The sequence below is a fragment of the Arachis hypogaea genome, chromosome 13, assembly GCF_003086295.3.
Source record: "Arachis hypogaea cultivar Tifrunner chromosome 13, arahy.Tifrunner.gnm2.J5K5, whole genome shotgun sequence".
In the NCBI taxonomy this organism is placed as follows: Eukaryota; Viridiplantae; Streptophyta; class Magnoliopsida; order Fabales; family Fabaceae; genus Arachis; species Arachis hypogaea.
The window spans coordinates 59,638,448-59,655,383 of NC_092048.1; the positions used below are offsets into that span (position 1 = coordinate 59,638,448).

General features: G+C 38.4%; 1 protein-coding gene and 1 non-coding gene across 2 annotated transcripts; both read left to right on the forward strand.

The window, feature by feature from the left end:
• Positions 1-6,729: 6,729 nt before the first annotated feature.
• On the forward strand, positions 6,730-9,681 carry LOC114924986 (transcription factor UNE12-like). Its single transcript, XM_029291237.1, has 6 exons — positions 6,730-6,799; positions 7,234-7,292; positions 7,443-7,580; positions 8,215-8,334; positions 8,449-8,514; positions 9,610-9,681. Exons 1-6 carry the CDS (start codon positions 6,730-6,732, stop codon positions 9,679-9,681), a joined length of 525 nt encoding a protein of 174 aa, XP_029147070.1.
• Positions 9,682-15,958: 6,277 nt separating this feature from the next.
• Positions 15,959-16,062, forward strand: LOC112739930 (small nucleolar RNA R71). The gene has a single exon (XR_003170864.1). It is a non-coding gene; the product is annotated as a small nucleolar RNA R71 (small nucleolar RNA).
• The last annotated feature ends 874 nt before the right edge of the window (positions 16,063-16,936 follow it).

A 16,936-nucleotide genomic window follows, 5' to 3' on the forward strand; every position in this document is an offset into this window, starting at 1 on the left:
AATTCGGTATACTTACCGAAGGAAAATTGTTGAGAGACAAGTTTCCGTGCATCATTGAAGAACAAAGTCCGGAGCACCAGCTTCCTTATGAGTAACTCTCCTTGGAGCAGCCATGGTTTCGCTACCTAGATCAATAGAAGAAGTATTAGTAGTATCGATGGAAGAGTATACCATTCCATCTTCGAATGATGATTCCGATTCAACCTCGGATAAGGTTAGTGAATTGGTAGGAACCCTTTCACCACCTCCAAAGGCTAACCTTCTCTGAGCTTGCCTAATATGGAGCAAAGTTCTCTCAATTTCGGGATCAAAAGTGGCTAAGCTCGGATCCGGGAGTGAACGTGTCATTCAATGAAAGAGGCATAGAGCTCATGACAAAAGAGATGCACTGAACAAAGATTAATCCTAACTAACAATTGAACTAGCAAACAATCAATGAAGAATGCAAGTATTCACATATCCACATATTTATACTAACCAACAATATGGCACACATTTGCAACTCCCCGGCAACGGCACCATTTTGATGAGCTATATTTTGTCGGTATAGAATTATCCAATGGAATTATGTCGTGTTTAGTCTAGACCAAGAAGCTATAATGCATCAAACAAAGAAAGTGTGTGTCCACAATTCAAATTGATAATCGAGAGCATTAGTCTCGAGTCGTTCTCCCTAGGAGTTGCCCTAAGGTGCACATTATTGGCTAGGAGTCTCTTGGTGTTGAGGTTGAATACAAGTAATGTAAAAAAGCTTGCATAAAAGTAATGAACAAATAACAATGAAACTAAGGGACACGAGCATGTGAAATCAAGCAAGAGTGAATGATAATCAATCAATATAAGTGCCTTGGCTAGGGTTGAGAATTGGAAATCCTATCATTATTATCTCCATCAATTGTGACATCAATTGATCATTGCTCCACTTAGTTAACCTCTAACTATGAAGGAAAGTCAAGTGAAGATAATCAATTTGAGTTCACAAGTTTTAGTCTAATCCTAGAGAGAGACTAGAGTTAGTGTTATTCAAATCAATTAGCAATTTTCAATTGTCAATCAACAAAATACCTTGATAATTCAAGCGTCTCCAATTACCCAACCCCTAAGCCAAGAGTGAAGAACTACTCCATAGCTATAGTTGACATTTTATCAAGCATTTGGTGAGCAATAATGGAAGACATCATGAAATGGAGAAAAGAATGTGAATTAAAGCTATCTATTGCAACAATTAACAACAATCAAACAATTAACAACAATTAACAATTAACAACAATTAACAACAATTAAACAATTAACAAGTAACAAGGTCTAGATCCAAGATCTACAATGCTAGAGTAAAAAGAATACTAAATTGAGAGTAGAAGAAGATGATCTACAATCTAGAGCAATGTAAAATTGAATCAAATTCAGATCTCACCAAAGGATCCAAGTACAATTAGGATTGAGAAAGCCAAAAACCTAGAGAGAAGTTGGAGTTTCTCTCTCTAAAAATGTAACTTCCAAAAGTAAGTAACTCACAATGAGTAAAAGATGTGTTCTCCTTCAATCCTTGGTTTTTTAATCTTTTCCCGCCAGAATTCTACCCATAATTAGGCCATGAGCTTCTCTGAAATTGCCAGCCACATTTTCATTAAAGAGGTCACGTGCGCGTCTCACGCATACGTGTTGATGAGAAATCTGGTCAGCCATGCATACGCGTCCCTTCTCGCGCGCCAATGCAAGATCCAGCTCCCACGCGTGCGCGTCGGCTGTACTCTAAAACTCCATTTTTCATGCTCCTTCCATTTATGCATACTTTCTTTCCCTCTTCTAGACCATTCCTGCCCCTATAGGCTCTGAAATCACTCAACAAATAGATCACATCATCGAATGGTAACAGGGAGAGATCAAAATATAGCCTATTTAGGGCCTAAAACGCATGTTTTTAACCATCAAGCAAAACTAGGAAGGAAATACAAAACCATGCATTTTCTATGGATAAGTGTGATAGAATGTTAATAAAATCATCTCAATTACACACAAAATGTATCAAGAAATAGTGGTGCATCATTATGTTGTAGCTCCAGAGGACTTCTTTGATAAGGTCGGCTCATTCGCACCTGCAATATAATTCGGTTAGCTGCTTCTACTTTTCCATTTGTTTGTGGGTGCTCAATTGAGCTAAAGTGATGTTTGATATTAAAATTTTGTAAAAATGAGGCAAGCTTATGGTTTAGTGAATTGTCTGCCATTATGTGAAATTATTTCCCTTGGAATACCATACCTACATATGATGTTTTTCCATAGGAAAGATCTCTCTTTTTCTGTTGTTATTCGTGCTAATGGTTTTACCTCTATCCATTTGGAGAAATAATCTATTGATACTAAAAGAAATTTTATCTGTTCTGGAACTTTTGGGAAAGGTCCAAGGATGTCTAGTCCCCACCTGTCAAAAGGCCAACTTACCTCTATGGTGTGCAACTTATCTGCTGGCATTGTTGACATTGTGGTATGCTTTTGGCAATCATCACATGCCTTGACTTTAGCTATACAGTCTCTTTTCATTGTTGGCCAATAATATCCTGTTCGTAGGATCTTGGCGGCTAAGCTCGACCTCCTATGTGGTTTTCGCATACTCCTTCATGCGTCTTTGCCATGACCACATCGGCGTCGTCTTTACTGATGCATTTGAGGAGTGGTTGTAAATATCCTCGTCTGTATAGCATATTTTTTATCACTGTGTAGAAGCTTGCTCTTCTTCAGAAAAGATGTGGGTTTGTTTCTTCTCATGGGATAGTTCCTGCATTAATATACTCAACGAAAGGTGTCTTCCAGTCTCTCATCTGAATAATGCTCGATATGCATGTTAGTTCAAAACTGGGTTTCTCAAGTGTTAATTATGATAGTGCTGGTGTGTGTGTTGTTGGTCTAGTAGTAGCTATTTAGACAATACATCGGCTCTAGTGTTTTATTTTCGGTTTACATGGATAATCTCAAATTTATCAAATTTTGAAATGAGATCCTTTGTTAGGAGCCAATACTTCTCCAACAAAGGATCTTTTACCTGGAAGTCACCTTTGATTTGTTGCACCACTAGTAAGGAGTCGCAGTAGGTGCGATCCGAGGTATTTAAAGTTGTTAGGCAAGCTCTAACCTTGCTAATAGAGCCTTATATTCTGCTTGGTTGTTGCTTGCTGCAAAAGAGAATTGTAGTGATTGTTCGGCTATCACTTTGTCTCCTTTTAATAGTATGCCTGCTCTACTTCCTACTTGGTTTGATGACCCATCTACGTGTAGATTCCAACTCGGCTCTACAGGTTGTGTTTCGGTAGTCATTTTTAAGACGAAATCGGCCAATATTTGTGACTTCAGTGCCTTTCATGATTGGTATTGAATATCGAATTTGGAGAACTCGATAGACCACTTGATTAGTCGTCTAGCTAGCTCGGGCCTGGTTAGTATTTACCTCAAGGGTTGGTCAGTTCGTACTATTATTGTATGGCTCTGAAAATAGTGCCTTAGTCTCCTTACTGTAGTGACTAGGGCTAGTGCCAATTGTTCTATCTTTGGGTATCTTGTCTTTGTTGGCTGTAGTACTCTGCTGATGAAATACATGGGCCTCTGTGTTTTCCCTGTTTCAATAATTAGAATGGAACTAATAGCATGGTTAGATATTGATAGGTATAAATGTAATGGTTTACCTGCTTTTGGTCTCTGGAGTATCGGAGGTGATGATATGAGCTGTTTTAGCTCGGCAAAAGCATTTTTGCACTCCTCTGTTCATGTAAATTTTCTGTTCTTGAAAATTATTTGGAAAAAATAGTATGATCAGTTTGTTATTGCGGGTAGGAAACGCGACAGTACAGCCACCCTCCCTGCTAGTTGCTGTACTTATTGTTTTCGGGCTTGCCATGTTTAGTATAGCATCACATTTTTCTAGATTTGCTTCAATTCCTCATGAGGTCAGCACAAATCCAAGGAATTTTAATTTCCTCCTTTGACCCCGAAATCACATTTTTCTGTGTTGAGCCTCATGTTGTAGGCTCGGACTTGGTCGAAGATTTCTGATAAGTCGTCACAATGTGAGCCTCCTGCTGGTGTTTTTGCTACCATATCGTCTACGTAGATTTTCATGTTCTGACTTATTTGTTATTGGAATACTTTGTCCATTAGTCTTTGATATGTTGCACCTGCATTCTTTAGACCAAATGGCATTATCTTAAAATAAAAATTTCCATGTTCTGTAATGAAAGCTGTTTTGCTTTGGTCTTCTGGGTGCATAAGGATCTGGTTATACCCAGAGTATGCATCTATAAAGCTTAAACTATTAAAACCAGAAGCATTGTCTACTAATTTATCAATGCAAGGTAGCGGATACGCATCTTTAGGGCAAGCCTTATTTAGGTTTGTAAAGTCGACGCACATGCGCCATTTACCTGAGCTTTTTCTTACCATTACCACGTTGGATAGCCATGTGGTAAAGCGGATCTCTTTGATGAAACCTGCGTTGAGAAGCTTCTTTGTTTCCTCTAAGGTTGCTTGCATTTTTTCTGTTATGAGGTTTCTTTTCTTCTGGGCAGGTTGGATTGCCTTGTTGATAGCCAGCTTGTGACAAAGGACTTCTAGGTCTATTCTAAGCATGTCGGCAGGTTTCCATGCAAACAGGTCGTCATTATTTCAAAGTACTACGATTAATTTTGATCATTCTTCTCCTTTGAGGGTGGTGCATGAATCCCCACAGTCCGTACAGCTGTACCAGCAAGTGCACTGGGTCGTCCAAGTAATACCTGAGCGAGTCAGGGTCGAACCTACGACGATTGTGGTTTGAAGCAAGCTATGGTTATCTTGCAGGTCTTAGTCAGGCGAATCAGAAGGTTGTGTTTTTATGAAAAAGGGGAAAATATTCATAATTTGAATTTGTAAATTGGAGTGGAGTCAGTTGGATTGATTTAAGGGCAATCAGTAATAGGAATGTAGTTGAGGATCGGAGTTGCTTTGTCTTTCTGAATTAACTCTTGTATTACTATCTTCTTTGCCTGTGAGTGATTTCTTCTATGGTAGGCTGTATGTGATCAATGCCATGGGCTGTGGTCATTGATCTCCTTTGCTACAGATTGAATGCCATTGGTCGTGGTCATCCAATTTGACGAAGCGTGAAGCTCTTAGCAGTTCATTCTCCTGGCGATCCTACTCAAAACGCCACAGACAAGGTCGAATCTTCCAAATCAGAGAATGCTGCTTCTTTGGATTCTAGCCTATACCACGGAGACCCTAATCTCCCTGGAAATCGGCTGAACTGGTGTCTCGAAAAGTCCCCAATGAAGTCGTGGATTAGCCATCTGAGAGATGTATAAACATAGTTGTTGGCTCGTGCTTTCTAGTCACGTATTCACACGAACCCAAGTAGACGCGGGTGTTTGTCAGGCACATTCATCTTAGTATGATGAACAGAGCTGATTGTCACTGATCATCCTATTCACCATGTTGAAGATTGGGTATACATCTTAGAATTAAATCAAACACGGATCGAAGAAGAAATAGTAATACTTTTATTAATTCATAAGACTCAGTATGGCTCATCCCCTCAACCTAGGAGGTTTAAAACTCATACTAAAAGGAAATACAAAGTAAAACTCGAAAATAATGTGTAAAGTATGCGTGATGTCTGAATGATTATGTAAAATACACTGTAAATACTAAATAGATGACTAGTAAGGGTAAAACTATCTATTTAATGCTAAAATCCACTTACGGGACCCACTTGGTGAGTGTTTGGGATGAGCTTTGATGGGATCCACGTGATATGAGGCTCCTAGGGCAAGAAAAGTTGGCTAGGGGGTCCTCTTTGGGCGTTTGGACGCTGGTCTCTGCTCTTTGGACGCTGGATGCCTGGAAGGGGGCAGGAAACTGGCGTTGGACACCAGTTTTAGGCCTTCTAATCTGAAGAAAAGTATGGATTATTAAACATTTCTGGAAAGCTCTGGAAGTCAGCTTTCCATAGCCATTGAGACACTACAAGAAAAATATCCATTTAGCCACACTTTTTTTAAGCTACATTTGAAAAGCATAGCCTATTCATAGGCTACGCTTTTCTCAGTGTTGCCTTTTTTTAGATAAAAGGAAACACAATTCTGGCATCATTTAAAAAGTGTAGCCTTAGGTATTATAGAAATCACTTATAAAGCGTAGCCGTATGTTAATATCTATGGGTCCACTTTTTGTATCAAAGAGAACGCTTTTTGACGGTAGCCTATTAGTTAAGTTTTGGGTGCGCTTCAAAAGTGATGCCTTCCCTCTTTTTCCCAATTGAAAACAAACTCACAACACTTAGTGAAATTTTTGTTCCCACCAAAGCTCATTATTCCCTTTCTAAAACTCACAACACTTAGTGAATCACAGCGCCTTTATCCCCTTTCTAGAACCACACGAACCACAGTGCCTTTGTTCCTTCCAAAACTCATCACTCATCATCACGAAGAACCCTCTCTGAAACCCTCTCTGAAATTTTTGTTATCACAGTGCCTTTATCCCCTTTCTGAAACCCTCTCACCATCGCGAAGAACCACACACAACACTCACTATCGCCACTAACCGTCGTTCCTCTTCGCCCTACTGCACTGAGCTGCGCCGCTCTCAGCATCGTCATCTCTTCGCTTCTCATCGTCCTTCCCCTTTCAGTTTTGCCATTCTCGGTTTCTCACCGTCGCTGGTGATTGTCGCCACCCAGTAACCAGTCACCGCCAGTCACCGTCGATGTTGATCATCGCTGTTGCTGCACTGACCATCGCTCTTCTTCACCATTCTTCTCATCATCGTCTTCTCTGTGCTCACATCGTTGAGTATGTATTTATTGATTTCTATTTGGTTCTGCAATTTCAGAGGTTTAGGGTTCCGATTTTAAGGGTTTTAATTTGGGGGTTTTAATCTGTGAAATATGGGTTTGTGAATTGTGATTTGATAACATGAATGTTGTTGTTGATGAAGATGCGTGGTTTAACAGATTATTTTTTTGCCTGTTTTGTACTTATAAATAACTAACTCATTTGGGGGAAATTGTTTCTGATATTCTGTTATTTATTAAGAATTAGAATGCTCATGATAAGACACAAGTAAAAACTGGAAGAAGTTAGGGAAAAGAGTATTGGCTTTCACAACAACGATAAAAATTTTTGTTCATTGAAATATTAATTCAATTGGACACAAGGGAAAACTTAAGAAAAATATTAATTCCCTTATGCTCATGATTACTGATTGTAGATCCTTCTTCACGGGGCATCTACCTGAGGGAGGCTACTGCTTTCCAACAATCTACTGAGGTGAGAGCATAATTAGCTTGTGCACCATTGATGATCAAAGCATATCTTTAGGTCAGATATTTGAAAAAACTATGATTTGAAAATGGATTAAAGATTGGAATGTGGGAAAAATACTACTAGACATGCTACTTTTGCATTTGTCTTTACCAGCTAGGTCTCAGCTTGGACAAAGGGAAAGGAGCCGATAGAGCAGCAGCACCAGGAGTAGGCTTCTTGAAGCCACCAAAAGAGGCCTCCGGTAGCGGCAAGCACTTTCGCGATGATGTCCTTGATGCCAGAGCTAAGAATGTAAACACCCTGTCCCTCTCTCTCTCTCTCTCTCGCTTTGCGTAACAGAAAATTAGCTCAAATGCATTCAATATTTGTTTTTTTTCAAGGCAGGGTTTTGAGTTCCGAACTGGAACTAAAATACAATTGCATGTGGCAGTTTTTTAACTAATTAGAATCACTTTCAAAATTCCTTGAAAATGAAGTTGGGAAAGAAAGCATGTTGTAGTTTTGAAAAAATAAAGAGCAAGGCAGGGTTATTCCATGGCTGTTATGGAAACCAAATTATTGTTTCAGGATGGTCATCTTTGGTTTTTCTTTTCCCCTTTATTCGAGGTCAGACAGCAGGGGGGAAAAACTTATTGCAGTGTGTGCTTCAGTGCTTCTTGATTTGAGCAACTAGCTATTGATAAACTCTGCACTTGTGCTGACTATTATTGTTGAATCATTGTTGTAGGTGTTGACTTATAGGTGTAAGTTGGTGTTATAAATTTTGATGGAATGGTTTGAACATTTCAGGATTACGATTTAGTGCAAGTTTATTTACACCTTCTCCATACTGCTGTGATCACTAAGAGGCAGAGGAGGAGTTGCTGTTTTAGTTTCCTCACCCCCCTTATTTTGGCCCCCCTGATCATCTGTAATCTTTTAACAGGTTTTTCATGGCCAACCAATGCCTACTACTATTCCGGCAGCTCCACATCCTCTAACAATGCGTCCTAGGGTGCGGGCTAGAAGAGGACAGGCTACAGACCCACACAGTATAGCTGAACGGGTGAGCTTTGGGATATTTGCACAAATACATGCTGTCTGCTGGTTATGGTGTTAAAATTTAAAGACGGGGTGTTTATTTTGTACCTCAGTTCTTCATGTTACATTATGGTTACAGTTGCGCAAAGAAAGAATAGCAGAAAGAATCAGGGCTCTACAAGAACTAGTTTCAAGTGTCAACAAGGTATGTAACTGTTCTAATGCAGTTTGTGATCCTCTTTAATATTAGCAATAGTGAAATAGTACAAAAGGAAAGGAATATTGTCTTGTGTAGCCAAAAAAAGTGAGAAAAGATGGTGTATTATGTTGACATTTATAGAGATATATCTATTATCATCCCCCACTTTCCTTTCTGGCTTGAAATTGTAAATGATAATGCTACATTTTAGTTTATTATCAACTTGTGAATAAGTGTATTCATGTCTTTCTCCTAAAACAAAAATGGGTCTTTTCATGGTGTGCATTTGGCCATTTTGTCCGCATTGTAGGTATCGTTCATTCACTACTTCTTTAGCTCATCAGATCTCCACTAACACTATTGCCTATCATAGGTCTTATCTTTCTTTTTACAATATAAATACTAAAATAGATGTTATTACTTATATCAAGGGGTTGGTTTGCTTTTCTATATATGGCCTAAGAAACAATATCTTTTACTTTTCCTCCAATTTTTTGTCTTTCAATAGGAAGATTTGATAGAAAATACAATAGAAGGAAGTAGCCATTTTCATAGAAATATGGAGGATCTGTATTCGTTTTAGTCTTCTGGTCTTTTCCCTGTCAATATATTGTTCCAGTAGATATGATATTTGCATATATATATATAATGTAATTTATGTAGCGAATTGGCACCTTGAAAATTATTTTCATATAAATGAGTAAATGTGTTCTTTGGATTTAGAATATGGCATCTGCCTCTGGACCTATTGAGTTGTCAAATCAGTTTAAGATTGTGCTTGTCCGCAACTCCACATATAGATTAAATCTCCTGATCCACTTTTCATGCAATTGTTTCATTGAGCATAAATAACAAAAACATGCTTGAAAAGGATAAAAAGAGGGATACCATGCCCACATATTTTGACTTGATGTGTATTAAATTTTTTATACTTCTTGAAGCTTGAAATTAATCTACTGGTTTCAGGGGATATTTCTTTTAATAATTTCTTTGAAGGTAGTTTTGCTCTGTTTGCATGACCGCCCTCTGTTTCATTAAAAAGACAATAACACTGAATTGTTCTAACATTTTTAATATTATTGTGCTTTTTCTCTTGATCAGACGGATAGAACTGTAATGTTAGATGAAATAATTGATCTGCATTTGTTTATTTCAGATACTGCACTTATTTAATTGATCTGTCCTGTTTCTATCCAAAGAACAAGCTTTTGCCTTCTTCGATTCCGCCTGCTCTGCTATTCTGCCCTGTGCTATCCGGTTCTGCCCTAATTTCCACCTTCTTCTAGGTTGTCTTTTTAAGCAATGAAGATTAAGCAATGGAAATTAAGCTGATTATTATTGTGGTTTATTGGCTAAGATAGAGTACTGTTTAAAATATTTACATGTATAGTTGACTAATGACTTTTATTAGAAGATACTTATATATGTAGGATATGTTTTTTTGTAGAGTATTAGTAGTAAATTCTAAGTAATATTATGGTTATTTTGATATGGCTATGCTTACTTTAGTGTGAGATGTATGAATTTTTACAATTAACTTCATTCTAGTACTTTTGGATTATTATTATAAATATATTTTGGTTAGAGATAATTTTTGTTATTTAAAGAAATTATTTAGTATAATTATGTATTTATTTTTATTTTATAATATTCAACTCATTTAAATAAAAATACAGAATTATTATACATGTAATCATATTAACTATTATGTTGTATTAATATATATATATATATATATATATATATATTATACAGAAAAAAAAGAGACCTAAGGCTAAACTTATATACAGTAGCTATAGTATACAAAAAAAAAGAGGGACCTAAGGCTACACTTATAAAAAGTAGCCATGGTATACAATGTGGCTACGCTTTACAGGTGATGCAGTAGGTATTGAAAAGCGTAGCCTATTCTGACAAAAATGGAAGCTGAAAAGCGTAGCCTTTGGTCCTGGACAGCATCACTTGAAAAGCGTAGCCTATTCCCAAACGCCAAAAGCGTAGCCCTTGGTGCAGAAAAGCGTAGCCTTTGAGAATAGGCAACGGCCGAATAGGAATCACCCCAAAAAGCGTAGCCGTAGCCCAAAAAGCGTAGCCGTAGCCTAAGGCATCATTTTTTTTCACTTTTGGCTACACTTTTCAAGTGTACCTGAATGGGTATTTTTCTTGTAGTGAGAAAGCTCCATTTAGACTTCTGTATCTCCAAAAAAGCTCTTCTGAGTGCAAGTAGGTCAGATCCAAACAGCATCTGCAGTGCTTTCTCTGTCTCTGAATAAGACTTTTGCTCCAACTCCTCAACTTCAGCCATAAATTACCTAAAATTGTACAAAAATATAAAAACTCATAGTAGAATCCAAAAATGTGAATTTAATACTAAAACCTATAAAAACTTAATAAAAACTAAACAAAACACACTAAAAACTATATGAAAATGATGCCAAAAAGCGTATAAAATATCCGCTCATCACAACACCAAACTTAAACTGTTGCTTGTCCCCAAGCAACTAAAAACATAGTAGGATAAAAAGAAAATTAAGATACAATAAATTTCAAAGTTTCTAACGAAGCTCAGTTTCAATTAGATGAGCAGGACTTAGTAGCTTTTTGCTTCTGAATAGTTTTGGCATCTCGCTATCCATTGAAACTCAAAAGTGTTGGCATCTTTAGGAACTTAGAATCCAGATAATATTATCGACTCTCTTAGTTTAGCTCTTTTTTATTCTTAAACACAACTTTTTAGAGTCTTGGCCGTGACCCTAAGCACTTTGTTTTCCAGTATTACCACTGGATACATACATGCCACAGACACTTTAACTAGGTGAACATTTTCAGATTGTGACTCAGCTTTGCTAGAGTCCCCAGATAGAGGTGTTCAGAGTTCTTAAGCACACTTTTTTTGCTTTGGATCACGACTTTAACCGCTCAGTCTCAAGCTTTTCACTTGACACCTTCACGCCACAAGCACATGGTTAAGGACAGCTTGATGAGCCGCTTAGGCCAGAATTTTATTCCTTTAGGCCCTCCTATCCACTGATGCTCAAAGCCTTGGATCCTTTTACCCTTGTCTTTTGGTTTAAAGGGTTATTGGCTTTTTGCTCTTGCCTTTTGATTTAAAGAGCTATTAGCTTTTTCTGCTTTCTTTTTCTTTTATTAATTTTTTTCGCCTTTTTTTTTGCATGCAAGCTTTTTCTTTTTCTTTTTGCTGCTTTTTCTTGCTTCAATAATCAATTTTAGAGATTTTTCAGATTACCAATAATACTTTTCTTTTTTCTTTATTCTTTTAAGAGCCAACATTCTAAAATTCCAACTTCAAATATGCATTGTTTATTCATACATTCAGAAAATAAAAGCAATGTCACTGCATCAAAATAATTAAACTATTCTTATTTTAAACTTAAAATTCATGCATCTCTCAATTCTTTTTAGATAAATTTTTTTTTTAAGCAAGGTGAGAGATATATGAAACATTTTACAACTTTAAGACATCAATGCGAATGACCATGCAACAAAAAAAAGAGAACAGATAAAACATAATAGAAAACAGAAAAATAAAACAGGAAACGAGGTAAAAGAGAATGAATCCACCTTTAATGGTGGTGGCTAGTGCTCCTCCTTGAGGATCCAATGTGATGCTTGATCTCTTCTGTGTCACTCCTTTGCCTTTGTTGTTCTTCCCTCATAGCCCTTTGTTCTTCCCTTATGGCTCTTTGGTCTTCTCTTATTTCATTGAGGGTGGTAGCATGCTCTTGATGCTCAAACCTCAATTGCTCCATGTTAGTGCTTATTTCTCCAAGTGAAGTGTGCCATTGATCCCAATAGCTTTGAGGAGGAAAATACATCCCTTGAGGCATCTCAGGGATTTCATGCTGAAGTGGATGCACGGGCTCTTGTGCATGCTCTCTAGTTTGCTCCATCCTCTTCTTAGTGATGGGCTTATCCTCCCTAAAGGAGATATCTCCATTTATGACAATTCCAGCTGAATTGCATAGATGACAAAAAAGGTGTGGGAATGCCAACCTTGCATTGGTGTGAGGCTTCTCAGCTACCTTATACAATTCTTGAGGAATCACCTCATGTACTTCCACCTCACTTCCAATCATGATGCAATGGATCATGATGGCTCTGTCAACAGTCACTTCTGATCGATTGCTTGTGGGAATGATGGATCTTTGGATGAATTCCAACCATACTCTAGCTATGGGCTTTAGGTTAAGCCTTCTTAGTTGAATGGGATTGCCTTGGGAATCCCTTTTCCACTGTGCTCCTTCCACACAGATATCTGAGAGAACTTGATCCAATCTATGATCAAAGTTAACTCTCCTAGTGTAAGGATGAGGATCTCCTTGCATTAGAGATAAGTTGAACGTCAACCTCTGATGCACGAAAAACTTGTCTCTCAACAAATCTCACTTCGGCAAGTGTACCGAATTTGTCGTCAAGTAAAAACTCACAATAGAGTGAGGTCGAATCCCACAGGGATTGATTGATCAAGCAACTTTAATTAGAAGAATGTTCTAGTTGAGCGAATCCAGAATTTGGGTTGAGAGTTGCAGAAAATAAAAATGGCGGGAATGTAAATAACGGAAAAGTAAATGCTAGAATTAAAGGACTGGAAGTAAATGACTGAAAATAAATTGCAGAATTGTAAATGGGAATGGGGGATTTGCTCATAAAAGTAAATGGCCGAAATTAAAGAGAATGGGTAAGATCAGAGATGGGAAGTTCATTGGGCTTAGGAGATGTTGGAATTCTCCAGATCAAGTTCATTTTCATCTCTTCCTCAATCAATGCACTCATTGATCTCCTTGGCAATCTTAAGTGATTGAATTACAATTTCTTACAATTCAATCTCTCAAATCTTGATCAATAGCCAATTCCTTGGTCAATTGCTCATGAGAAGAGATGAAGTATGGTCACTGATTATACCACATGCATTTCCCAAATCAAGTATTGAGAGAGTTATAGTCACATACCCATCCAAACCCAATTTCGTCCAGCATGAGAAAGCATTTCTAGCTTGATCTCTTCATTCCTCTTTCAAGGTTCAAAAGAGATCCAAGTTTGAATAGCTTCTCTTCCAAGATAACTACTCAATTGGATGAAGATCGAAAGCTTTCAAGTAAAATCAAGAGGAAAGATAGAAGAAGAATAATGAAAATTAGTATTGATCCATCAAATTACAACAGAGCTCCCTAACCCAATGAAAGGGGTTTAGTTGTTCATAGCTCTTGAAAATGAAAACAAAGATGGAGAATACATCAGAAAACTAGAAACTGCAAAGAAAGTAAAATACAGGGAGTAGTTCTCCTTTTTCCCAGCCTCCAGAACTTCTTTTCAATTCAAAGCTACTCCTATATATACTACTCTTCTTAGCTTCTAGTGTGATTCTTCAAGTCTTGGGCCTTTGGATCTTGAGTTTGAAGCAGTTCCTTTCTTTATTTGGGCTTGGCTTTACTTGCAGAGAGAAAGTGCGAAGTGGGCGGAGACTTTAGTTCAGGACGTTAGGGGTGTTAATATTTAGTGAGAATATAAGTTCGAGAACGTTAGTGACACTTAACATTGTCACTAACGTTCCAATGCACCCCTTTTCCTCACGTTAAAACCCACGTTAACTAGGTTAACGTGGCTTTTAACGTTGCCTTGTTAACCTTCGAGAACGTTAGTGACACTCAACATTGTCACTAACGTTCCAGTGTGCCCCTTCTTGCTTCACGTTAAAGCCCACTTTTCAGAATGAACTGGCTGTGCTTCAGTGCTTGTCTCCTCCTTCAGTGTCTCCTTATCGTTTGTGCTTAGTTCCTTGTCCTCTCGATCTGTTTCTTGTGAGAGTTTGAAGACATTGAAGCTGAGTCGTTCATCATGGATTCTCAATATTAGCTCCCCTTTCTCTACATCGATAAGTGCTCTGGCCGTAGCTAGGAATGGTCTTCCCAATATGATTGGGTGAGTGTGAGTCTCTTCCATGTCCAGAATGACAAAGTCTGTTGGGAGAAAGTATTTCCCAACCTTTAGCAACACATTTTCTACCACTCCTATTACTTGCTTTTGAGTTTTGTCAGCCAGTCTGATGATTACATCTGTGGGCATTATCTCATTAATCTGAAGCCTCTTCACCAGGGATAAAGGTAGTAAGTTGATGCTGGCCCCCAAATCACATAGTGCTCTATCGAACATAGTTTCGCCTATGGCACAAGGGATGTGAAAACTCCCTGGGTCTCTTCTTTTCGTAGGCAACTCAGGTTGAATAAGGGCACTACATTCCTTGTTCATCACTATAGTCTGCCCTCCCTTGAGTGAGCTTTTCTTGGGAAGAAGTTCCTTCATATACTTGATGAATGCAGGCATTTGTTGAATTGCCTTGATGAATGGTATGTTCACATGCAGAGATGCAAACAAGTCTAGGAACCTTGAGTATATTCTTTTTCCCACAGCACCATTGAGCAGTTGAGGGAATGGTGCATAGAGCTTCAACAGCTCTTGTTGTGAGATTTCTGGTTCTTTGTGATCTCTATCCTCCTCCTTTGTTGAGTTGTTTTCAGGTTGTTTGCACATTTTGCCTTGCTTGTCTTCAATCTCTTGATCACTTGTAGTGACCATTTTGCAATTTTCCCATCTTACTTTCTTTGCTTCTCCCTTGGGGTTTTTCTCCGTGTCACTTGGGAAGCTATCAGTAGGTTTGGGAATCTTCTCAGCTAAATATCCCACCTGGAATTCCAGCTTCCTAATGGTCTCTCCCTGGTTCTTAATATTGGCTCGCACCTCCTCTTTGAACACCTTATTTTCTTGAATCTCTTGCCATATTCCTTCAAGTAAGGCTTCAATCTTAGAGAGTTTGTCATCAATTGATGAGTGATTCGGAGCAGATGTGCTATTTTGGTTTTGATAAGTGTGTGGAGATGTGTTGTTGTGGGGGTGTTGAGATGTCCTCTGGGTGAATTGCTGGTGAGCTGCATTGTTGTTGGAGTTGTAACGTCTCTGGTCTTGGTTTTGATCTTGCTCACTTCCCCACCCAATGTTTGGGTGGTTTCTCCATCTAGGGTTGTAAGTTTTGGAGTATGGATCATAGTTTTTCCTTGGTGAATTCCCAATGTAGTTGGCTTGCTCCTGACTCCCCTCTGCTTCTTCATTCACCCCTTCTTGGGTTGTTAATGAAGATGAGATTGCTGCTACTTGATTCCTCTCCATCTTCTTGGTGAGGTCAGCCAGCTGCTGGGTAATGAGCTTGTTTTGGGCCAACAGAGCATCTACATTGTTTAGCTCCATCACTCCTCTGGTGTTCCCTCTTTCGGAAGCATAGAAGTAATCGTTTTCTGCTACTATTTCAATAACATCTATGGCTTCCTCAATGGTCTTCTTCTTGTTCAAGGATCCTCCAGATGAATGATCAACGGCCTTCTTTGACTCATAAGAGAGCCCTTCATAGAAAATGTGCAGCTGGACCCATTCGTTGAACATGTCAGGTGGACACCTCCTTGTTAAGTCCTTGAACCTCTCCCATGCTTCATACAGAGTCTCACCATCTTGTTGCCTAAAAGTTTGAACCTCAGCTCTCAGCCTATTCATTTGTTGAGGAGGGTAAAATCTTGCTAAGAATTTGTTCACCACATCCTCCCAAATTGTCAAGCTCTCCCTTGGAAAAGATTCCAGCCACTTGGCTGCCTTGTCCCTGAGTGAGAAAGGAAATAAGAGCAGTCTATAGGCGTCAGGATGAACACCATTAGATTTCACTGTGTCACATATTCTCAGGAAGGTGATCAAATGTTGATTGGGATCTTCTTGAACACCTCCTCCAAACGAACAGTTGTTCTGAACAAGGGTGATGAGCTGTGGTTTAAGTTCAAAGTTGTTGGCATGGATTGTTGGCTTTTGGATGCTACTTCCACAATTACCTGGGTTTGGATTGATGTAAGAGCCCAAAACTCTTCTATCCTCCCCAGCATGATTTGCTCCACCTCCTCTGCCATGGTTGTGAGTCTCTTCTTCATGATGATTTTCCATGTTTTCTTCCATGTTTGGTTCAAAGTATTCCTCAAAGTGTTCCTCCTCTTCTTCAGCACCAACTACACGTTTTTCTTTTGCCTCCCTCCTTAGTCTAAGGAAGGTTCTCTCAGGTTCAGAATCAAAGGAAGTTGAAGCCCCGCTTCTTCTCCCTGTCATACAACCAACAAGTACAAGCAAAGAAAATAGGTGCAGACAGTATTTGTGTCAGAATTACTGTTAGTTGTGGGTGATGCAATATATCAAACAATTAGTGGGTTAGCAAACAGAATTGAAAATAACAAAGAAAAACAAAAGAGTAGAGGGGGAAGGGAAGAAGTTTAACTAAAACAAAAAGTAAATCACTCAAACAGAAAATGAAATTCACAAAATAAAAATGCTCAATCTAGTGATCTTCCAATTTAATCATTGTTGATGCACAATCAATCCCCGG

What these genes read in the sequence shown, in the direction of transcription:
- LOC114924986 (XM_029291237.1), top strand. Translation starts at nt 6,730, where the DNA reads ATGTTGATCATCGCTGTTGCTGCACTGACCATCGCTCTTCTTCACCAT. An exon ending in TTCTCATCATCGTCTTCTCT is followed by an intron (nt 6,800 to 7,233) that starts GTGCTCACATCG and finishes TACTGATTGTAG; the next exon opens with ATCCTTCTTCACGGGGCATC. An exon ending in CTTTCCAACAATCTACTGAG is followed by an intron (nt 7,293 to 7,442) that starts GTGAGAGCATAA and finishes TGTCTTTACCAG; the next exon opens with CTAGGTCTCAGCTTGGACAA.